The following is a 24519-nucleotide window of genomic DNA, read 5'->3' on the forward strand; positions in this document are numbered from 1 at the left end:
TTCGGCCGATAAGCATGCTGGGCAGAGACACAGTTTGTACAATGGGCTAAACATTATCCTAGCACTTTGGGGAGCATTTCATGCAAGATAAGCTTGAGGCTTCTTAGGAGTGGGTTAAAGGGCTGGCACAAAATGTCAGTAAAAATGTAATGCTTGTTGCCAAGCAGCAGCTTGTGGTTTTGTGAGGAGGTCAAAAATCGTGCACAAACGGAGTATGTTTTTCACATCCACAGACTGTCCCCTGCCATGTCAGTAACAATCAGTCTTTCATTCTGCCTGGCTGGAGCTGCTCTGCTGTGTAAAGAAGGATGGGGTGAAATCTTGGCCATGGGCAAAGCAAAAAATTGTCATTAACTGTGTTGGAAGGAGAGGCAGAGCTTTAGCCAGGGTCTGTGTCTCAAAAAGCCTGTAAGGATCATCTGACCCCAGAAGGATTACACAAAAATAAAACTTGGTATTTCAAGCAAAAATAAGACATTTAGTTGAAATTCATTGGTTTTTCAGTAGCCCAGCCTGCTGTGTATTGATGTGTGGTCTCATAAATATGAGAAAGTGGCTTACATAAAAATAGGGCTAAGAAACTTCCTTGGGGTTGTTGTGAGGAAATGCAGTGAGACTGTTTGAAACCTCAGCTGGTTTGGTCTTCTCCCTATCCAGCAGATGTTGCTTGCAGTGGAAATTCTTGCTATTCTCAATAATTTCCTCCAAAGGTGGTTTAGAAACAAGCAAACTTGATCATGCTTCTTGCTCTGAAAATGTGGCTGGTCTTTATTTGGACAAGAGGCCTTTGCTGTTCTTAGACTCAGAAACCTCGTCCTCTGTTTCCTTATGGGCTTTTCTTTTTAGAGGTGGTATGGGGTCTCCAGTGTACTGAAAGAACACTTTTGATCACCAGATCAAAAGTGCTTTTAAGATTCAATATTTTGGGTTAAACTGAAGTAATGATTATGGAGAAAGGGACTAGAGAAATCAGAAACTAGATTAGAGGATTATGTTTTTGTGTTTTCACAAGAACACAGTCAGCTTCTGTGGCACAGAGCACATCAGACTTGCTTGTGGTATTTGAGAATGAAAAAGTTGTCTTTTTAATGAAAAAGAAATCCCTGGGGTTATTGGGATAGCCTCCAAAAGCTTGTGTTGCTTGGTGGGGATACAGGTTGGGAGCCAACAGTTTATGGAGGTCCCCTCAGAGCAGTCTTGGTCCCACCTCAGTGCTGACCCCAGCCAGTGCCTGCAGCCCAAAGGGCACCAGCAAAACCAGAACGTCTGGGAGCAGGTGCCTGCAGAAAGTGTCACCACAGCTGCTGCTGCACTGAACAGTATTTTCAAGAAAACCAATACCAGGAAAATCAACTGCCTTGTCTTCAGCCTTATCATTATGATGGATTTTTTTCTCTTTAAGTGTGTGAAAGACCTCCCAGAAAATGCAACGGTCATTCAGATCTGGGAGGTGGCCACCTGTTTCCTCTGAGATCTGAGTCAGTATCACTGCTGCCCAAGGGTGGGTGGAGGGCACTTACATGCACAGAACCTCCTGTCTGCCTTCTCCTTAAATGAGCAGTTTCTGCTGCTGAGTGTTGAAATGGGCCAGTCAGCAATGGCTGCCTCTTCTCCCTTCTCCACAAACCTGTGCTGTTGCCCGGTTTCAGCCAGGGAAATTTTTTTTTCATTTTTCTTTTAGGAGGTAGCTCTGAGGTGAGGGAAGCAGTGTGACCATGCTGCTGGGAAGCTGTTCTCTAGGCTGTGTCACAGCCACAGGCACCAGCCTTCCTGCCACAGCAGGGTTGAGGGTTTGAAAAAAAGGCAAAACAAAAACCACCTGTTATTCCTGGCCTGCTGCCTTCTTGGTTTTATTTCTCAAACTTGAAAGTGAGAGAGAAGAAAGCAGCTAAGTGCATTTTTGTCTGCTGGCAGAACCAGGCTTGGACCTTTACCTCCAGTTTCATCCATCACCAGCAGCTCTGCCTGCAGATCTGGCCCTAGGATGTAACATACCATTTAATGTTTGCTATACCTTGGGTTAAGCAGTGAGGAATAGCTCAACTCTGACTCATCAATGGGATTTGGTCACTGGCAACAGGAGACTGTTAGGAGCTTGATAAGTGCACTGAGCCAGGGTGATTTTTGTCCTTGCTGTGCACGACCCACCCCTGTAGGAAAGGTATTCAATGGCATAGGTGTTGCATGTGCATTTGGTGACAATTAGCAATGCCTGCAGACAAACAAGGCACAGTGGTGGAGATGTCTGCACTTGTAAGCGCTGGGTGTGAGTTGCTGTAGAGCTGTTGGGAAGGGTTGGTGCTGCTGCTCCTTTCCAGAAGGATTTTGGATGCCGAGCTGCCTTCGTTCTCACTTCTTAGGCAGCAGGTAAAAGCTGCCTAGTGCATATTGCTGCTGAGTGACTGGAGATGATCTCTCTCTCCAGCAGGTGCAGCACACTGGCAGCATGGCTACAAGCGCCGTTCCCAGCGAAAACCTGCCCACGTACAAGCTGGTGGTTGTTGGAGATGGTGGTGTGGGCAAGAGTGCTCTCACTATTCAGTTTTTCCAGAAGATTTTTGTGCCAGACTACGACCCAACTATTGAAGACTCCTACCTGAAGCACACGGAAATAGATGGGCAGTGGGCAATTCTTGATGGTAAGCAAGCTGCTCTCATTATCCCCTTTCCCTTCTAGCTGAGCACAATTGCAAATAGACCTCAGTCTCCCACAGCATGTTGTGTCTCTGTCCCACCTGCTCTGCTGGGGCTGGCAGGATCTGGAGCTGCAGTGCATGGTCTGCAGCTGGTCTCCAGCAAAGCTTCTGCTTCCAGTTGCTTTGGTTCCAGTTCTGCACAGAAGTGTTTCTTGCAGGCCTGTGAAAACCTACAGATCCTCATTGACATTTGGAGTAGGCTTCTGCAGCCAGTGAATTACAGCCCTGCCAGGTGGCTATTGCTAATGGTACTTCATTGAGGCTGAACTTATCCCCTGGGAAATAACTGTGAGTGGGTAACTGAGTGAGTGGTTATAACCAGAAGGAATATTTAATCAAAACTGTTGTCTACTGACAGTGAAGAATTTTTACAGCTCTTAAACTCAGTCATTCAGGATGATGTTTTCGTGTTTAATTACCTGTCCCATTTCAATGTGGGTAGGGTAACAGCCTACATACACCAGCTGCTGTACCTGTTGATGTTAGCTGAAACAGCCTTGGTTTTGCAAATTATTGAAAAGTAGAAAAGGCATCTTTTACTGAATACTTGGAATTGTTGTTTATACAAAACAAACAAACAGAACTTCAACAAAAAACCTAACTGAACCTGATCTGAGTGGGAGTGATGAAAGAAACTGTTTTCCAAGGAGCAGAAACTTAACCCTTTGTTTTAATGAAAGCATTTCTTTTGCTCGGATGGGCTTAATGGCTGTACTTGGGCTGAACAGAATTCAGCTGTGACCTTGAATGGCATTTTGGGAATCCCTGACTTCCAGGGCTTGTGTGCCCACAGATGCTTCACAGCCAGAGAAGTGAAACTGCAGCTGCTTCTCTTTCCTACCACTTGAGATTTTGAACAATCACAATTTTGGAAGAAAGACAATATTCTTGTCTGAAAAAAGGATGTGACCCTTCTCCATCTGCCCAAAAGAAACAGGGCACCAGGACTGACTAACACTTGTGTCATTTGCCTCAGCTCTCTGTCACAGGCTTTGGATCTGGGCCATTCTCCAAGGTCACCATATCCTGGGACAGCTGCTCTGCTGTGGCTGCATGAATCACTTATGGGATAAAATTAGGGACAAACATGATAGGTAGGGTCAGGATGCATCATGAAAAATCCTAGACTTTCCAGTTGTTCTTCATGACCAAAGCCTTTACAAGCTGAGGTTTCATGCAGTGCTTGGTGGGCAGAAGCAGCTGCCCACCCCCAAAATAGGAACTAGTTTTGGAACATGAACAACTAAATAAGAATATAGTATGAAGGGCTCTATAAATTTTGAAATTTTCAGAAACAGTTATTATTAAAAAAAAAAAAGAAATACATAGACATCCAACAACTTTAAAAAAAAAAAGGGAAACAGCCCATCCTTTTCCAGGCTGTTGCCTGAGCAGTTCTGTGTAAAGCATCTCAAGCATTTTGTAACTGCACCAGCATTATGTTGTAAAAAAACCCTTCTGCTAGCCAGCTTGCATAAAGCATTTGGCTTCCCTCCATGAAGACCTTCACCCACATTTATTCAAGAGCACTAACTGCCTGCATGATGTAATGTTTGACTTGCACTTTTTTCTTTAGCTGAAATCTCTCTTTGAAAGTAGACTTAAATGGAATAGGGTTCTGTTTTAAATCTTGGAGCAAAAGCTACATTCAAAATCTTCCTTTACCTGTTTGTTCTTTGGCTTGGGCATGTCTCTATTTTTCTCACCAACAGTTGTCTGTGATAGTTCCCTGCCTCCCAGAAGATTGTGGGGCCTGTGTTTGTTGTGTTCATGTTCCACACTACACAAACCCACTTTGTTGTTGACCTTATGCCAGCTTTAGAAGACCATCAATGCAGTGTTTGGAAGTGTTGTAGAGTGGAAGAGGGCACTTAACCTGAATCAAAGATGCACAGGCAATTTGTGGCTAGCCCATTTTTTGGTTGCTGCCACTCTAATGAGGCTTTAGGACCAACCTCCAATTTTCTCTGCATATGTCATCTTGGTTTATTCCCTGCTGGTTGTGCTGAAATCAGCACAGTGCTGTGTTCAGTGAAATGCACATAGGTGCTGTAGAGACATGAGGTCAGAATTAAGTGGGGCCAGGGTTAATCTGCTTTGATTAGCTCTTGCTCCAGTTGCATTGCTGTGATTAATTTTGCACACTCCTTTCTGTGTGCAGGCTAATTTAGCAAGTAGCAGAAGATTTCTTTTGGTGTGGCTGCCAAATGCCAGTCTGGAATTATTAATCTGGGCATGAAGCCAAAAGTGGAATACCTTAATATGGCAAAAAGTTCCCTATGGTTCAGAATTCCTTATGGCTCATACATCATACAGAGATAAAAAGGTGGCAAGCAAAGGGAGATGAAGAGATGACCACAGGCACATGGCTTGCTCTGGTTGGGAATTAGGCTGAACTCTTAGCTGTCAGTAGGGCTGTGCCAATTGGTACAAGCCAAACAAGAATTGTGTTGGTGAAAGGAAGCTGTGGTCTCCCTTCTCTTCCCTTTCCTTTCCCTGGTACGATTTTGATGAAACTCTCACAGCCTAGAAGTTGTCTCTCTGCTCCTGAGGTTCAGTTTCCCTTCCAGTTCTCTTCCCAAGACCTCCTCCCAGTCCTGGGGTGCCCTTGTGCTGGGCTGGACCTGCACAGCCTGGTGTGCACCCCTGTGCACTCACACCAGGCTCCATTCCTTCCCCCACACTCTGTCTGCCCTTCCCACCTGTCTATCCCTTGCATCCCTTTTTGTGGAGGGTTTTTGCTGCTGGTCATCCCTGGGCACACAGGAAGTTTTCTGTTGGAAGTCCCTGCTTTTCTTCTGGGAAACTTGAGATCAACTCAGCCACGAGGCCAGAGGGAGATCAAAGGTCACTTCAGATTTGCAGGCGGAAGGGTTGGTTTGTGGCTTGCTTTCTTCTTTTTTTTTTTTTTTTGTTAATTTAGAGTAGCATCACTGAGAGCATTAAAATTCAAGTTAAATTTGTACTTCCATTATTTTATTTGTGTATCCAGTATTTGCCCTCCTTTAATTGCTGGGATTTTGCAACAATGAAAGAGGGGTTTTTGTCTTGGGTTGGATTTTTTTCCTGCCAGGAAAATTTTGATGTTGCAACATGGAAAACACAAGGCTTTGAATACTTGCCCTTTGTTAGAGAAAGGGCTTCTTTAAGGGCATGCATCTTTTTTCTGTTTATTGATGTGGAAGCCTGTCTTCTTTTTGCTTAAAGGAAGGGCAAGAATTCAAGTACTTGGGTTTTCCATGTTATAACATCTGTGTATTTAGCTAGGGCACAGAAGAAGGGCTCATAAAAGCCCCAGTGTTTTCCTATCATGTGTTTTTTTGCTGAGGAAAGCTGTCATGCCAGGGGCAGCATGGCTGTGTCTGAGAAGGAGCAGAAGCATCAGAGTGACAAGTGAAGCATCTGCCTTGCTTTGCACATGGCAAGGGCACCTCATACCTTTTCAAGTTGACTTGGGGTGTGGGGACACAGAATAGGAGCTGTGACCCCAGTACCCCATCCATGCAGTGCCCAGAATGCCAGTTCCTCAGCTGAAGGCAGTGGCTGATAGGAGTGTCCTCTCCCATGGTGCTGCTGATGGCAGACAGAGACCGTGGAGGTGGCTTTCCTCAGCCTGAGGCTTGTTAGTTTGACTTGGCAATTCAAGCTACATTTTCCCATGAGCTTAGGTACCAAGCTGCAGGACAGTGAAACCCAAAGGCTGAAGGACAGAAAATGGGTTGACATGCTTGTCAGTTCATCTTTATCCCCTCCCCTCTCCCATGGACAGTGGAGAAACTCTCTTGAGGTGACCTATACACCCAGCTGCCTGGCAAGGTAAAGATGTAGGGGGACATTTTGCCTAGATATGGAAAGAGAAGAGCTCGTCTGCACAACCAGATCTGAGCTCCTCGAAGGCTGGGAATGCTGTGTTTGAACTGCATCCAGCCTAGGCTCCAGAAAAAGCCATGCCATTGCTGGCTTAGAGTTCACAGTGTGTCTCCACCCTTGGTTTAGGTTCACCAAGCCTTTGTCTCTGGATGGCCACTTGGAGCACTGTCAGCTGCAGAGACATTGCCACATGTACACCTTGAAGCACCAAGGGCTTCTATTTTGGACCACAAATTCCTGTATATTCCTGGGCTCCTGTACCTGCTCAGAAGTGCTCTCTAGGCAGCTGCACTCTTGCATAACCCATCAGGATTCACAGAAAAATGGTATGGAGAGCTCTAAAGGGGCAGGATTCAATTAGCAAGGAGTTCATCACAGCAGCTGGGGGTCACATCCACTGGAAAGTCGAAAGACCATCTCTTCACTCAGCAACCTCTTACCTGCAGAGCAGGAGACCTCCCTGCTGGGCTCTCACAGCCTAATTGCTCTTAGTTTAGTCTCCAGCTGGTCTCATGATAGCTCTAAATGGCTTTGCCCTCTTTGGATGTCTGTTCCTACATCATACATCATCCTTGGCTTCTCTCTACTTCAGCTTACCCAAATGTTTTCATAATTGTTCCTCCTTGCTTCTTTGGTCAAATTTGTGAGAAATTCACTAAGTTTTCTGTTGGAAGTCCCTGACTATGTACAGCCTATGAGTCTGATTTCAGTTCTTGGAAGAATGAGGTAGGAGAAACCCACTTGTGCTTTGGTCCTTGTTTCCATGCTGGCATTTATGTGCTGCCAGTGGGGCAACTGGTGGTTCAAAGTGTACCAGCTCACAGTTCTCTACTCGTAGTTCTTTCTGTCTTCTGCCATCCTGTCTGTAGAAACAGCAATTTTAAAAGAAGGTGAATGCTGGCTAATATGCTAAATCTTCTCATCCCTTTGGGAAGAAAATCACCTTCTGAGCTACCCCTTCCCAAGTTTCTCCTTGCTCTTTCCCATTTCTACTGGTAGCAGTTGTCTTGAAGCTTTTATGCCACAAGACACCACAAGCAAAGCCACTTACATCTGGCCCTTTTTTGGTGCTGATGCTTTTCAGGATGGGGTCCTTCCCTGCCTACAAAGGATCCAGATCCCTCTCCTCTGTTGTTTACAATTCACAAAGCACAGAAGTGTTAGGCTGGGGGTTTGCCTTAATGAAGAGCACATTTAAAGTTAAGACAAAAGTTAAGACAAGGACTTTGTGTGGCCATCTACACAATGCTTAACTTTGTATTAATAACCTTAACCTTCACTGCTCTGTGTCTTTTACTTACACTTTCAGATTGCCATTTTAAATGCTGCCTGGACTTGCTCACCTTTTTATCAATGCTGCAAGTGAATTCCCTTTAAATAGCAGCTGCTGACACAGCAGCTCTGCCTGTGTTTAGTGTGATGGCCAAGGTCCAGGCAAGGTAGGAGAGCCCCATGCACTGGGGTATCCCCACAGCCCCCACCAGGGCTTGCCCCCTCTCCCAGGGGTGCAGAGCTTGGGAGGGGCAGCAGCTGGGGATGGGTTGATGGGTGCAAAGGCACAGCTGGATGCTTCTTATGTGTTTCATGAGAAGTTTGCAAATGTGCCAGAGCAAGGGGAAGTCCCTAAGCAAATTACCATGCAGGATACAGCACATCCATCTCCACCTTCCTGCCCACAGCTTGTGCTGGGGCACCTGCCCTGTCTCAGGGGGAGGGAGGGCAGGAGGGCTCAGCTCTCGGCAGGGAGCTCTCCCACTCTCCCACAAGTTGGGTTTGTGTGCTCAGCCCTGCCCTGACACCGTGTCTAGCTGCTGCAGGAGTCAGATGAGGGCAGCCCAGCCTCTCTGTACAGGTTGGGCAGGTAGGAGAGATTAATTTCCTCTTCTGTCCCAGCTCCAGAGCCCTGGTCTTATTCCATGGTAGCAATTCTGTCCAGGGCATAGAAATTTACCAGCACATGCAATCTCTTTGGGTTTTCTATTTCCTTTTTTTTTTCTTTTTTTTTTTTTTTTTTTTGTACAGTCCTTAAGAATAGCTGAAGTGCCTTTGAGCTGAGACCCTTGTTTCCTAGATTTAGAGGGGAGGAGCAGGATAAAAGGCTATGAAGAGACTCAGGTGACTTTCCAGCAATCTTGGCAAATAAGCCTAAATCTCAGGGTCTCTGCAAGAGCCTGGAAGCTCTTTTTATCTTAAGAGTTCATGAAAGCAGACATTCAACACCAGTTAAAGCAGGAGAACAAATGAGGCTGAAGGCTTTAAAGGGCCTGCTAGCACCAAGGAAGGTCTCCAGGTCTTCCAGTGTAGTTGTCTCTCCTCCAGACATGCAGTGGAGGTGTGTGGCTGGCTCCTGAGGTGTGCTGTGACATGCAGCGTGTCCACCTGTGCTGATGCAGCAAAGTGGTCTTTATCATGGTCCCATCTGGAAACTGGGGCAGCCTGAGCACTTCCCCTACAGGGAACACCTTGCTGGGTCTGTGGATTGGTTCAGACCAGACAAACCTGTATCAAGCCCTGCTGCTCTGTCAGCAGTATGCTCTTGCCACTGTCTCCATCCACGGCTACCCTGGGCTTTCCCCATCGCTTGTGGGCAGCAGATGTTTAGATGTTTACACCACAGCTGTACAGCAGAGGCAAAACAGTTTTCCCACCCAGCCCAGTTGACTGGGATGTGAAAATGCTCTCAGTCATCATGAAGGTCCCATGTTTGCCTCTGGGGTGCAATGATGTATTAGGATTAGTACTTCTGAGCAGCTGATGCACTCTGAGTGCACCCCATGTTGGTACTGGCATAGCCTAAACTGATGAACTCCTCTGGTACCCTCCTCCTGCCAGACAAAATCCTGGCTGTGCACAAAGCTGGGGCTCAGGAACTAGCACTGATGTGTGTATGTGGTGTTTACCCAGAAGGCTGGGATTGCTTGTTCCACAAGTGATGGGACCCCCTGCAAGACAGATCCATGGAGAACCAGTGAGTTATGATTCCATCAAGTTTAATCTAGTGGGGAACAGCATCTGAGTGGCTGTCACAACTGAGGTGTTTTAGGGGATTTGAGCATTGATTTATTCACAGAAATGTGATCACTGTATTGGATGTGCCAGGTACTTAAAGCTTTTCCATCTGTGTAAGTTACCTCCTTAGTATCAGCACATCATTTGAGACTAAATATTTAAGGAGAGTTCCCCAAGGCTCACTCTGAAAAGATAAAATGGTCTAGAAACAATATCCAGGTATTGAGAAAAGGAAAATGCTTGTACCTATTACTTTGGGTCTCACAGCCCTGCTTCATCATGCATTTTGTAGGTTATCCCTGACATTTCAGCTGGCTTTTAGCTAACCTTCCAGTCTTGGGTTTTCTTTTCTGGGAGAGGGAAAAGTTGAGAGGGCTGTGAAATACTTTGAGCCATATCTTGCCAGAGGAGCAACTCTCCAGATTCAGTGATCTGTATTTGGTACTGGAAAAGGGAAATTAAATCCACAGTGTCCTCTTCCCCTGCTCCCAACTTAGGCATACAAGGATGAGTGAGGTCTGGGACAGAAGCCCCCTTGTCAATCCAACTTGATTTCATCACATCTTTGCAGTCTTTGAGGAAGCCCAGCAGAGGCAGAAAGGCCACAGGACACATAGTGGTGCCAGCAGCTACAGGTCCCCCACAATAATTAAAAACCTTTGTCTTTTCTGTCCTAGTTCTGGATACTGCAGGCCAGGAGGAGTTCAGTGCAATGCGGGAGCAGTACATGAGGACTGGAGACGGTTTCCTCATCGTCTACTCGGTGACAGACAAGGCCAGCTTTGAGCACGTGGACCGGTTCCACCAGCTGATCCTCAGAGTCAAGGACAGGTGGGTGCCATGGGGGTCCCCACCATCCTGGGGGCATGGCTGCACATCTGACCCCAGCTTCTGCCTTCTGCATATCCTGAGACAAATCCTTAGGTGGCATTTGTGGACCTCAGTGTGGTGAATAAGAAGTGGTTTACTTCTGATAAGCATGAAGCACTTTCAGTGTGGAAAGGGTCAGTGGTGTTACAATGGAGTGAAAAGATGTCTGGAAGGGAAAAATTTCTGCCAGAGCAGTGTGATAAAGAGAGATCAGATACCTTTGAAGGTAACCAGCTCAGCTCTGAAGAGGAGGAAGATTGGTCTGTGCACAGTGCAGGCACTTTGGGATCACCAGCAGGGAGTCAGCAAGCATTTCAGCCCTAATTATTTTGCGTGTCCTGGTACCATCTTCCTGTCCCTGGCTTGTGCCAAACACACCTTCAAAGGCCCTGCATTATTTGGGGGTGTGAGCAAGTGTCTTCAAGGGGAAAAAGTTCATGCTGGAAGGAACTGTATTTCTTACCAGGGATGTAATGTAGTTAATGCACTGTGCTCTGCAGTGAACAATTTCACAGAATAAAACATCTGTCTGTGCCTGGGGAGAGGTCACCTCTCTCCTCCTTGCATGTGCAGGGGAGAAGGTACCACTGGGAATTTAATCATGGTAAATAAATGTGTCCTGGCACAGTGAGGGGAAGCTGCTGCTTTATCTACAAGATAACTCCCTCTTCCCATCCTGGTTCGAGAGGCAATGGATCCATTCTCACTGGGTGGGGTGTGAATTGAGCCCTTATATGTCTGCAGCTTTGAATCACTTAGTTCTTCCGTTCATAATGACTTTTAATTATGGAAGTCATCAAGAAAAGTCACCAGAGGGTTTGGGCCTCGTTGCTGGCTTCCTTTCACAGCTCTGAATAACTTCCCCACAGGAAGGGTGGACTCCTATCATGTGAGGTTCACAGCTGACAGCTCTTCCAGTAAAGCATCCAAAGTGTAACCCACAAGAGTGAAAAGTAAAGGAAAAACCACCCTTTGATTTCATTGAAATGAAGAAGAATGTCAGTCCCTCAGTCAGCCTCTCAGATCACAGCAGCCTCAGCACTGCTGGCTTAGCTTGGGGCAAAGTAAATCTGTTTCTAAAAGCTGAAGGAGACGGGACAGAATTTCCTGTAACCTGCCCCAATCTGATGCTGATTTTATCTAATTTAACTTGGTGAAAAGAAGATGTGGTGTTCACTGTTTGCTCTGGACTGAAACTTTTGCCCTCCATACACGCTGTGCAGTGCTGCAGCAGCGTGTGAGGCAGGAAGTGAAACGGGCTGGCGAGGTTGTTTGTGCTCCCCGCTCAGCGCCACTCCGAGCGTGAGGAGCATATTAATGCTTCACCCAAACCTGAGCTGGGGCAGAAAATCACAGCAGTGGGAGCAACGTGAGTAAAAAATCCTCCTGCTAAACCCACCAGGAGCTGGGAGCGGAGCATCACCCTGGTTTTCAGTCTGGCAAGCGGTTTTGGCAACTTAAGATCCAAAAGAATTGCAGGCTGCTGTGTTAGCAGGGCTGTTCAAAGCCTTCCTCCCATTTTCTTTCCGCAACTTTCATTATAGTAAAATTTCCAACTGTAGCAGCTTTGTCCAACTAGCAGTTGTAGAGCTTGCAATAGGAACAAAGTCCCCATAGAGTTTTATGCCTGATGTAAACAAGGAAAATGAGATACCATCCAAAAGTAATCCCTTTCTAATCAATGTGCCGCAAGCCAAAAAGCAATCAAATAATCCAGACAAGCAAATATTTTGCTCCAGAAGGATCAGAGTCAAGATATATCAATGCTCAGGTATTAACATTAAATCACAGTCACATTATCAGAATGAATAACTCTAAGACTCATTTAAAATGCAGAGTGCAGTACGGTATTTTTCCAGCCAGAGCAATGGGGCAACATGCCAGAAGGAAGATGGAGCTCTTATCATCTCGATGAAAAATGACCCAGAAACGCTGTTTAAAAATCCAGAGTTACCAGGGAAGTGTTTTATACAGAAATGAGTATGGCCAGCTGCTCCTTACCCCAGTAAAATCAGCTCTGTTACAGCAGAGAACACTGGGATCATTTAGGAGGACTTAAATATAGGACAACAATACTGCAGTAAGTGTCAGTGATCAGAAGAGACCTCCTCCCTCCCAGCAGTGGCCAAGAGGCCCTGCAGCAGCTGATTTTTCTGCTTCATGAAGCCAGAGGAGAGAGTGTGGCACTGCCAACACCTCCCATGGCTCCCAACCTTGGTTCTGTTTATCACTGGAACAGTGGGGCTTTCTGCTGGGGGAGAGGAGGAGAGCCTTGCACAGGACATGCTGTGGATAAATGGATCTCTTCTCAGGTGGTGGCTGAAGGCAGGCACTTACATGCCTGGTAGTTAAGGAAATATTGAGTATTATTACAGAGGGAGATGGGTCTGGTATTTTTTTCTGGGATTAGAAACAGAAGATGGTAGGTAATAGCACTGGAAGCTTAACAAATCTCTTTGGTTCCTTCCAGCTACCACTGCCAAGCCCAGTTTGTCTTGGGGTAACAGCTGATGGACATCTCTGCTCCCACTCATTTGCTTCACCATTTGATGCCCCTATAAGCACCAGCTCCTAGAGTCCATCTTTCTTCCCCCACAGTTGCTCTCAGTAGATGACCAGGAATGAAATTACTCCAATTCTTCCATCATCCCTCAGTATCTTGCCAAGATATGCAGTTACTGAGATGCCTTAACTAATACAAAAGAGTCCCAGTCTCCTGTCCAAGATCTGTCTTTATGTCTCAGTTGATTTTCTGGCTAATTCTCTAGATCTTTCCTCACCTAGTTGGATCTTCAGGCTTAGTTATCATCAGGCATTGCAGAAATTGTGACAATAAGTTCCTGAAGTCCCTACAAATAACAAGGAATGTGTGCATGCATGCAACTTGTCAAGTAAATTTTTACAGTATGAGCATATGTATAGCACAGCCTGGGGGTTTTCTTTTTATTTCTTTACACATATGTGGTATGTCTGTAGCTGAATATGTTAGGTTATGTCAGCATCAAAAAGTGATTTTTGTTGTAGTGTGGTAATAATTGGGTGGTGGTTTTGATTTTTTCCAGGGAGTCTTTTCCAATGATTTTGGTGGCAAACAAAGTTGATCTAATGCACTTACGGAAAATTACAAGAGAACAGGGGAGAGAAATGGCAACAAAACATAACGTAAGTTTGCAGGATTATTTAATGGCTTATTGAAAGTCCTATTACAGGCATTCAGAATCGAAAGCTGTGCTCATTAGGAGCTGCATTAAAGCTTACAATGAAACATTTGTAAATACATCTTTGACTACTACAAAGTAGCAGTTCTGCAGTTTCCTTCCAGTAGGGCCAATTCATCACTGAAACCAGAACCTCTGCTGTGCACCAGGCTCTAGGAGAGCTGTGGCCATCACTGAGACTTCTGTACAAGGTGTCTGAAAGTGCTGAGAAGTGTTCAGGATGAGAGAAGAAAGTTCACTTCCCTGGAGTGAAAAGGCAGAGTCAGGCATTAGAAGGTATATCCAGGTGCCTGAGCTTGTTAAAGATAATGAAGTTAACAGGGTTGTTAAGCCTATATAAATCTGGCCCACCATCTCAGCTCTGCATTATTCATGCTGTTAGTTTAGCCCGAGAAATTGGTCTTAGATGGGTGCAGATCACATGCTGCTCCACTAATCACCTCGAAATGCCAGCAGCCCTGAACACCCAGAGGGAGACAGCAACTCCCTTAGGAGGTGGAACTGAAGGAAAGGTTAAAGGCAAGCAAGCCTGAGACCTCTTGGCAGCTTGCTGTGCCTAAAGGACAAGTGTGTGGTGGTTTCTAAGCAAATCTCGAGGGGAGTTTGGCAGGGCAGGTTCACTCCCCCTCCCCACGGAATCTGGTTTCTGTCAGAGCCAGGACACCTAAACTGCAGCACAGCATGTTGTATCCATCTGTATACACACGCCTTGGAAAAGGCCATGCATGAAAATACCTTATCAGAGGCAGTTTTATAAATCTGCCGGTGTGCTGGACAAGCACTCTAGGAGGCCCCATCTGGCTGTCAGACTTTGAAGGGGAAGATCATTTTACACTGAAGGGGAATTGTAGTCATGAAATATTCATGCAGTAGTCCCAATAAAATGTGGCAAGCAAGAATTTTTGGCAAGTGCTGGTCTTTCAACAATCTTCGGCTATTTTCATGTCTGTGAGCACAGCTCAGGGGGAGAGAACATCTGACAACATAAAGTCTGGGATTATTCTCCCCCAAACCCAGACCTCAATAGCAGCTGTTTAGCCTGGTGCTTATTCCAGACCTTTTGTAAGCAGTCGCTGACCTTGCTGCAAGTGTGAGGGTGTTGATAGCAGTGTCATGGCAACATTTTGTTTACCTGTGTTTCCGTGGTATTAGCAGCCCGTTTCTTCAGCCTTCAGGCTTTTCATTTTGAAACTGGTATTCTCACTGATCTCTTTCATGATACACTTCTCTCCTCCAGATTCCTTATATAGAAACCAGTGCCAAGGACCCACCTCTGAATGTGGACAAGGCCTTCCATGATCTTGTGAGGGTTATAAGGTAAGCTGCAAACTCCTCCCTTCCTTACTGCCCATGGATGGGACGTGCAGGAGTCATGGCTCAGAGAGTCGGGAGCCAGGTTTTCTTGGGGGTGGGATATTTCTGGTGTTTATTAACTTCCTTGTCCTGTATCTGCTTAGGTCTGTTACTAGCACTTAGCTACCTATGCAGGACATCAGTACCATGCCCAGTAAGAAGTAGCTGAAATGAAAATTTTTTGTTCAATGAACAGTGCAAAACCTACTACAATGATCAGCTCTAAAAGGCTGGCATTGAAAGCTCTGGACCAGTAATTTGGGTTTTCATAGTTTTGTCCTCTCAGGGTCTTGCCTTGCCAGAAGTTAAAAAGGACCGGCAAAAAATTCTACAAAATTCTAATGCTGTAGGTGACTTCTAACATTTTCTGCTCACTAGATGGAAAAAATTAAGCCATTTTGTATGAGAAACTGCATGACCTAATGGCTAAGCCCCAGGTTTCCTCAGACTGCAGAGGTTTGTTCCCAGTTCTGGCATGAGCTGCCTTTGCTCGTTTTGGCAAATGCGCTCTCCGGGCGAAACCCTGCTCCGGCTGCCAGCAGGGAGGGACTGCCTTCCCAGAGCCCGGCTCCCCTGCAGGAAAAGAGCTGCACACACATCCCAGCATCTCGCTGATAACCTCAGTTCTCTCTGAGAGGATTTGTTTTTCTGGCACTAGTTGTCTGCCAGATTTTCTGGGCCCTCATTTTTCATGTTTTGGGAGGGCGCTGAGCTGAAATCGTGCTCCTCCCTGCCGCGCAGTCAAAGTGCCTCGCCCGGCAATTAAACCACAAGGCATTTATTCACAGCATATCTGTACTTGTGAATATCCTAGCAGAGCCTCAAGCCAGCCTCCATCAAAACCAGATGGTACTGCCCACTCTTCCCACACGTCTCAAAAGCAGAGGGCAGAAAGTCTTTGGAGAACTGAGTTGGAAGTGTCCCAAGCTCTTTCCCAACTGTTCTCTAACTCAGTATTAGCTGGCTGGATATGACTTTTGTGTTGCAGCAAGCTCTTACCACCATCTACTCTGCTCTGCAGGAAAGGAAAGCAGCCAAAATAAGATGGAAAGGCTTTGTTTGCTTTCTCCACGTAACACAGCTCCAAGCAGGCTGAAAGGAGTATTGTAATGAGGCATTACTAATTTCAAGCCCTGAAAATGCACTCCATAACCTCAAAAATAAGTGGTACACCTCAGTTTCCTGAGTAGCTAATGTCAGTCCTTGCCAGCCTGTGATGTCAAGGGCACCAGCAATGTTCACAAGAGCTGGAACTCGGGTTAAGTCAGAGAGCAGGAAGATGCTGTGTGATCTGGCTGGACATTGGCCACAAACAGCTTTGCTAGGTTTTTGGACATTACAAACTGTCCACAGTCAAGGGTCGCATCACCCATCAAGTATTGTTTTTCTGGTTTTCAAGTAAGCTTTTTCAAATAAAACGTAAATTTCAGCTCCCTGATAACTATCATTGACAGAGTGCTTTGCAAATGAAGGGCTTCCTCGGATCCCTTGTGAGCTCCCAGGGTGAGGATGCTTGTTCAGCATTGCACTGTTGGTGCTCCTTGCACTTGGCTGATTCCCAGTTTATTTAGCTTCATGCAAGAACCTGTTGTCTGGAAGTAATCCAGAAAGGAGTGGGGTGATTGAGTCCATTCAAGAGATGTTTTAAATTTCCTGATGCCCCTTTTATGCTGCAGCCGTGCACACACAGAAACTGTCACAGCAGAAGCCTTGAGCAGGCCCAGGGTGTGGTTTCTGGATCTCTAAAACAGATCCAGAAGAGTATGAACAGCTTGTGGTCACTTAGTGTTTATCCAGATTTAAAGAATTTTCTGAATTGCATCTTTGTAGTTTTGAGCTTTAAAGTTTTATGGTTTTCATACCTCCAGCCTTCATATTCACTGAGAAGAAGTCTTACTAGTCAAGGCTGAGTTTTTCAGGTGGTTGCAAGAATTTGGAAGCTGAGGCTGTAAGAGAAACACCAGCTAAAATCATAGTGATTTATGCCCCAGTGATGTCTCATCCTGGTCTGGATTACTTGCTTTAATGCCTGGTATATTACATGACAAAGAGGCTGCTTTTGAACTGTTCAGACTCTCAGGTTTGAATCTATGGAAGCTGCTGGGGTCTGTATGTTTTATCTTTCACTAAAATCTACATCTACAAGCTGCCTGTCAGGTGTTTGAGTTACAGAGCCTTGGTTGGATTTGCACTGCTGGGCTGGCAGAGTAGCTGGGCAGCTGGGTGCAGCTGCAAACAGGCATTTGGGCAGTGCCTCACCTTCCTGGACAGGGAGAAGCCATGAACAGAATGCTTCAGAGGCTGCTCACAGCTCCAGGGCACGCTGCAGGAGGGCTCTCAGCTGTGTGTTCCTGGTGGCTGTGACTTCAAACAGCCAGGGACATCTGTCTGGGGTCAGCTCATTCTCTGTGCACCAGTGCTCTTCACAACATCAGAGGAAGCCAGAGCCCCTTCAGCAGCAAACGCAGTTCGTGGTTTATTATGTTTTAGCTCCCCTCCATCACCAAGTCTGCATCAGTGCAGCTGGCTAAGGGCAATGCCAGCTGAAAGGCAGAAGAGTGTATTTCTCTGTGCTCTCTGTATCTCTCTCATCCTCTTCCCTATGGAGTGTCAGCAGTGTAATGGATGACATTACATCTCTTGGAGCATCCCTGTTTCCCAGAGCAGCCCCCGTGGCAGGGGAGGAGGCAGCAGTTCACCATGGGCAGCTGGAGGCGTAGTGCCCTGGCAGGACATGCATCCCTGCCATTACCCTTAATGGCTTCTTTCCTCCTTCCTGAAGAATACAGGCCAGGCCCAGCAGTGTGGCATGAAAAGCCATGCAGTGCTGGAAGGGTATATGGAGACATGTATGCAAATATGCACATGCAGACCAAGATGCTGCTCTACAGGCTGCCCAGGGCTCTGGATCCAGCCCAGCTTTATGTCTCACCTGCCTGCTTCCTTCTCTGTCTCCCAAAACAGGCAACAGATCCCAGAGAAAAGCCAGAAGAAGAAGAAAAAGACCAAATGGCGAGGGGACAGAGCCACGGGCTCCCACAAACTCCAGTGTGTGATTTTGTGACAGGACACCCTGGGAGTGCCTTGGATGCCTCCCTCCTCCCCTCCTGACCCCCCAGCAGCCCGGGTGAGGAGCTGCAGCCCGATGCTGATGCCCTCAGGGCCCCGTGGGCTCCCTGTGGCAGCTCAGACCCGGAGCGGGCGCTCAGAGGGGCCGGACCCTGGAGAGGGGCTGCACGCCGGGGCCAGCGTGGGAGCTGTGCCAATGGGAGGCAGAAGGGATCAGCAGGACCTCAACTCTCAAACATCCCCAGCACCTTCCAGGGGCTCCATGATGTTTATAAAAACAAAACAAAAAAAACAAGGTAGAAGTTAAAAAAAAGTGTTGGTTTTATCTGCAAACATTTCTCTTTGTGACCCATTTCTGAACAGCATTGAATAGCCCCCCTGTTTGGTACAGTTGTCTGTGTATGTGGGGGAAGGGAAAGGGTTTTTCTTTCTCTTAATTTTTTTTGTCCTCTTCTTCCTTTTTGTTGTTTGCTCAGCAAGTGTTGGGTTGCAAAGAAACAACGGCCAGGCTTAGATTTTTTGCACTGGACTCTCTCTTGGGCAGCAGTGCCAAAACACAGCTTCATATGAAAGTGCATAGATTTGGAGGAAGAAAATTAATTCCAGCTGCTCTGGGTGCTCCAGACATTGTGTCAGACTCTGGAGGGTTGCCAGCTCACAGACCATAAACTCCAGTTTAGGAAAGGAGGTTTGGGCTTGGATTATATATTTTTTTTTCTTACCCTTTGTCAAGAGGTTTTGTTTCTGTTTTGTAACTTTGGACATGTCAAACTTAAGGCATTTTGTTAACCTGAAAGTATTTAAATTAAAGTAATTTACAAATGGAAGGGTATTTCATTTTTGGGGGAGGGGGGTGGAGGGGAAGGGAGAAAGGAAGGAAAATCTGAACTGAATTTGTTATTTGGGTGTTGAATTTCTCCCTCATAAATGCATGTAAAGTGGTGTGATCTAAATCACTCTATTATTCCTTAACCTTTCCCTGCAAAGCCACTCGTGGGTAGATTAATTGTTTTGCTTTTCCCAGGCTCATCTCACACACACAGGAAACAAAATGTGTTTATGGAGTTTGGCTCAATGTTTCTTCTTCTCCCTCCTTTGCCAAGTTGGTGACTTGAAAGGAAGAGGTGTTTTTAAAATGATTCAAGTGGGATGGGTCTCTTCATAAGCTGACTGTATCTAAAATGTCTCCCTGAAAACAGCAAGGACTACATTTGCCTTATGAAAAGACAAGGCAAAAACCCTGCAAGCATTCAGACTGCCATCTGTAGCACCAGAAATATGGCTGTGCACATCCTGGAGGGGCCACGTGTTCTTTCACACCTTTCCTGGCAGTAAGAGCTGCAGTAGCAAATTTGTCTTTAATGGTATGTCATGTGCTGGATTGAATCCATTGGCTCCATTCACGTGGTCACCAAATCTGTTTAAAAGTAGCAACTTGCTTTTCATCAGCTTGAATCCTATTCAAATATGCTTTGTGGGCATGATTTAAAATATTGGCAGAGTATGAATGCCTGAGATTTATGTGTCTGAGCACAGAAAATCCTGGTATTGGATATTGAAGATACCCATCCAAGATGATGATCATCACAAACTTAGTTGTCCATGCTTGTCTATTTGCCACCAGATTTCATTTCTTCACCTTTTGCCAGGCCACTTTTTAGAAGTGAGTTGGCTGCTGATTATTTTTCAGGTGAATGAGGATAATGGAAACATGTCCTTAATTTGTCCGGTCTTCATCACAGCCAGAAGACGGCAAAGGCCTGTGGCTGGCTCAGCAAGCTGCTTGGGGTAATGCTGCCTCTGTCCCCTTTGGTGTGGTGACAGATTCTGGGGATGGATTAAGCAGAGGGATATTGGAAGGAAGTGTCTCTCACAGACTCTTAGGTTGGATGTGGGCCATACACTTCAGTAAAGCAGCAACGTGCTGTGTCAGCTGAGATGTGGCTCCCGACCATGGCAGCATTTCTCCCAGTGCTGGCTGAACAGAACTGCAGCAACTGAAGCCATCCACTTCAAATTCTGGTCCTTGAGCCTTGCCTCTGCCTTCTGGAAGAAGATCTCCCTGTAGGCATTTCATTTGTTCTGCTTTGAAAACCTCCAGTAAATCAGAAATTGTCTGATGATCTTTGCAACCACCCCATTTCACCATCACCCCTGTAACCACTTCCCCACCAGAATCCCTGTCTAGCCTGACTGCTGGCTTAATAGTTTTAATTATACACTACTAATGCTATGGGATCCCACATAGAAGAAGATGATGACAATTTCAGGAACTCTTTTAATGCCCCCTAGTGCCCTTCCACTTAAAAATAACTTGATTTCTGCTGAAACACCCCATCCTTATTATTTTTATCTAAACCCTTGGGAATGCTTGCCTGAAAACAGCATGTGTGTCTCTTGAGTCACATCTGCTGTGTACTCAGCACTGCATGTGAGAAATTATCTGCTTTTTCTAAAGCTTCTTAATTGTTTGTTCAATTTCTTTAGCAACCAACAGCTATTGCAGAATAATGGAGAGGAGGAGGAGGGGAAAGGAGCAGATTAACAACAGAAAATGGAGTAGTGGCCAGTGGGGAAAGCATGGCTGTTTTATTGTACATTCATCAACTTGTTTGTAGCAAGGAGTGTTTTCCAGCAAGGATTGTATCTCTGACAATTCCAGGGTGCTGAAAATAGCAAGGTATACAAAGCCTTCTGCCACCTAACCCACCCTGTCATATTCAGGGCTATTGGGAAAGGGAGAGCACAGCACCTACAGACCTGGTAGGGAGACACCAGTTGGTGACACAACAACTGTGCTGTGGGTGACTTATATTTTCCAATGGAGCATCCAGTGGATAGGGACATTTTTGTTGTGGTCAGGGGCAGTCTGGAGGTGGATCCTGTAAGGGCACACGTGGGGCTCATTGCCAAAGAGCTGATGGTCCAAGTGACCAAACATCATCTGATGTTAGACCTGACCTTGCTTTCAACACACAGTTTCATACAAAATAAAAAGGGGGTAAAACCTTACAGATTCATTGGTATTTAATAACTGAATAACCACCTTTTTCTATTTTAGACACCGAATAATTGTAGAACAACAAACCAAAAGTATTAAGCCACCTAAGTTTTGGCTTTGCAAAGGTGTCATCACCTCCCTGACCCGGGATCCCATAGCATCTGTACCACTGCCATCAGGTAAATCATGTTGCTGTTTCCTCTCTCTGGTCCTGCCTATAAAGCAGCCACTGGCTTTGTTTTCTTACCAATTTCTGAGGTGCAGGACATTTATTGTACAAGCCAAGTCCCTGTTTGTCTGTTGACCTCATGTCTCTCAAAAGAGAGTTGGGAAGGAAGAAAAGGAGAAGTACCTGGTTGAAATAAATACATATTCCTTTGGCATGGGCAGAGTTTAATTGTCCCTCTCTGCCTGCCAACTCTAAATGACACAAAAGCCTGATGACAGCAAATCCAAACACCACCACCCCACAGCTGAGGAGGCCTGCAGGTGGTGGCCACCTACAAACCTGCTGTCTTGGCTGCCTCAGCCAAGGCCAGGGCTGTCACTGGCAAAGCTGCTCTGTGATAGCCTGGGTACATATAAATCAACAATGTTCAGATGATGGTGCTCAGCTGCAAAACACTGGAGATGGTGAACAAGAGAAGCAAGTATTTAACAAGGGGCTGAAATTGCTTGGTTTGGATCAGATGTTTCAGTTTAACAAGAGGCTATTGCCATTTGTTGCTCAGTTCCTTAATCTGCAATAATTAATTTTGGCTGGCTCTTTTAACCTACAGCTGTACTAGAATTTGCAAATTAGGACAGGCTGAGGGATTTAGACATACATGGTATGTCTCATCTGGAGAGGAAATAAGCATTATTGGGCACAGAGAGGACAGCATTGTAATGCTGGGTCAGATTTTTTTGTTTTAGCTTGTTTCCATCCTCAGGCCCAAAATGGACTGCCCAGAGGCTTGTTCAGCTCCAGTGATTTCAAGGGATGCTCCTTAAATGCTGCTGAAGTGCTTGAGAAGAAGGTGATTCCCCTCAAAGCTCTGCTAAGAGTAGAATATAATGGGGAACACAGAAAATACTGTAAGAGACACAATTTATGGTCTACTCCAGATGTCAGAGTTCAGATGTTTATTAATGAGGGAGAGAGGGCTTGAGAGAAGTTTGGCATTAGGGAAATAGCCAAGGCCTGTGACAACTGCCACATCAACCTGTGTACCTTGGAATGGACAGAAGAGCTGTCTGGAAATCTGCTTTCTGTGAGCTGGGGTCAGTGGCCAGCCTTCTCTATCTGCTGCAGGCTGAGCAGGAAGGAGGAGCTTCAGTGCATTTATTAAGGACTGAATTACAGTGCACAGCAGTCACAGTGCAAAGGAGAGGAAGGATGCTGTGGTATGGGAAGTGTTGCTGTTCTTGGTCACTGCTCCCTGTGCTGGGAGGTCTCCAGCAGTCACACAGGCTCAATTGAGTGTTCTGTATTTATGTATTTAATGCCATCTGAAGGTGCCTGGGCTATCCAGGGCATTTACCTGTGAGTTTCAGCTGTAACACAAGACCTATGGGAAATCTGGGCCCTTCTGGAGCAGCAGCCACCAGCCAGGCAAGGATTCACCTGAGCATCTCAAATGGCTCCACATGTGTACCTTGGGCAGCCAGAAGGTGCTTTGAGTCAGTGGATATTTCAGGAGTCTGTGGACACCCTAGTACTTCTCCTGCAAAGTGATGTCACCTGTGTTTTAGGTGATGATGCATCTGGACAAAGTCTGAAGTAGAAGTCACCAATTTTTTGAAATGTATGAATTGCATTTTGCAGCCTAGGCAATCTCATGAGTATCAGTTGCACAATTAGGCTGTAAATAATTCAATATTTGGCTATCAGGGATTCCATCAATATTATGCAGGCCTTTTGCTTCCTTTTCTCTTGCATGCAAGGGAAAGAAATATTTCATAGATGATCTCATAGATGGTTTCTGGGATGACACAGGACTTGCTTGCAGCAGGAGAGCAGGGAGAGAGATGCCTGCATGTGCTGGATCCCATGATGGGGAGGCAGGAGGAGTTACAGCACAGAGGTAGGCTCTGGTCTGAGGGGGTTTCCCACCACTGTGGTAAATCACTGCTGCTTCTCTCCAGCTCCAAGAAGTCACTTATGAGTGGCCACAGGTCAGGCAGGTCAAGACTTCCTGAGGCAGGAGGAACATGTAGGCACTGTGTCCCTGCTGTGCCAAAGGGGGGGACCAGGGAAGGAAGGCTCACACCCAGCAGTGGGACCTGCCAGGTGGCTGAGTGCAGGGGTTACTGCTAATGACAGGAGGGGGATGTTCAGCAGTGCTGAGTGTGGAGAGACAGCCAAAATCCCCTAATCCTGGCAGTTCTGGGACAGCTTTTTAATTCTTTTGAATTCGGGGATCCCTTTGCCAAATCCTGGGGGATCAGCAGCATCATGCCAAGCCAAACACAGCAGTCTGACTTGCCACAAACATTACTCCTCCTCTGGTTTCCATCCCTCCTCCCCGGTCCCTCTCATGCAGACCAGAACATGTACAGCATTGTCTGAGAGCTCACACTGGGTATTTGGTCAGATCCAGGAGCCCAAGAGAGGGACTCAGGCAACATCCAGGATTTGGTCAATAAGAGAGCAGGAGTAAGAGGTGAAGGAAGGAGCTTTGTGAAACAGGACCCTGTTCTGTAAAGCCAAATCCTCTGCAAATCTGGGCAAGAGACATTGTACAGCTTGTGATTAAGACAATCTCTGCTGAGAAGTCAGCCCAGCTGAACGAGTCACGAGCTGCTCCTGGGCTGCCACACACAGAGGTGGTTATCCTGTGGCTGCTGTGACAGCAGCTCCTCTCACTGCACAAGTTAGGCCCAGCCAGCCCAGACCCAGGCAGATACTGGGCATGCCTCTCTGCAGCTCAACAGCCCATGTCCCCACAAAGCAGGGAGCTCTTTTCTGCCAGCTCCATAATAAGAGCTGTGTTTCAAACAACAGTCTCTGGGATGGAGCTGACAGCAAGCAGGAAATTCAAAGTTAAGGCTGATGCTCCGGGCTTTGCTCACACAATTGTTGAGGTCGAACAAAGCACAAAGATGTGAGCTGGGGACAGGGTGCTACTCACCCTCCCCTGGGAGCTTCCTGCCTTGCCTCGTCTCATCCCAGTCTCCAAACTTTCATAAAAGCTGGTGCTGGTTTCTGGCATGGAGTTTCCCACAGAGCTGGTCACAAAGATTTGTTCCCATGGTTTCCTTGCTTGGCTTGGTGAAGTCTCTTTGTCTCCCCCAGCACCCTTTGGGCAGCAGGGTAGGAGTGGTGCTGGGGGTGTCTGCGCAGCCTTTGGCAGAAGGTGCTTTGTGGGGAAGGGGAGGTACAGCAGGAGACAGGGAAAGCAAAGCAGTCACATCACCAGCATAAAACACTTAAAGGCAAAGGTGGCACTCA

At 46.3% G+C, this 24519-nt stretch overlaps 1 protein-coding gene across 3 annotated transcripts in view; it reads left to right on the plus strand.

Moving 5' to 3' along the window:
- The window catches only part of MRAS (muscle RAS oncogene homolog), a 37363-nt gene extending 18451 nt beyond the window's left edge, over positions 1-18912 (plus strand). For 2 of the 3 annotated variants that reach the window (XM_058027774.1, XM_058027773.1), the window contains 5 exons: positions 2426-2639; positions 10253-10406; positions 13508-13607; positions 14901-14980; positions 17981-18912. In XM_058027774.1, the coding sequence (XP_057883757.1) occupies positions 2447-2639; positions 10253-10406; positions 13508-13607; positions 14901-14980; positions 17981-18080 (627 nt within the window). In that variant the 5' untranslated portion in view covers positions 2426-2446 and the 3' untranslated portion in view covers positions 18081-18912. The remainder of the gene's footprint in view (positions 1-2425; positions 2640-10252; positions 10407-13507; positions 13608-14900; positions 14981-17980) is intronic. The other variant, XM_058027775.1, reaches the window with a different exon arrangement.
- The last annotated feature ends 5607 nt before the right edge of the window (positions 18913-24519 follow it).

Source organism: Melospiza georgiana, chromosome 7 (genome assembly GCF_028018845.1).
Source record: "Melospiza georgiana isolate bMelGeo1 chromosome 7, bMelGeo1.pri, whole genome shotgun sequence".
In the NCBI taxonomy this organism is placed as follows: domain Eukaryota; kingdom Metazoa; phylum Chordata; class Aves; order Passeriformes; family Passerellidae; genus Melospiza; species Melospiza georgiana.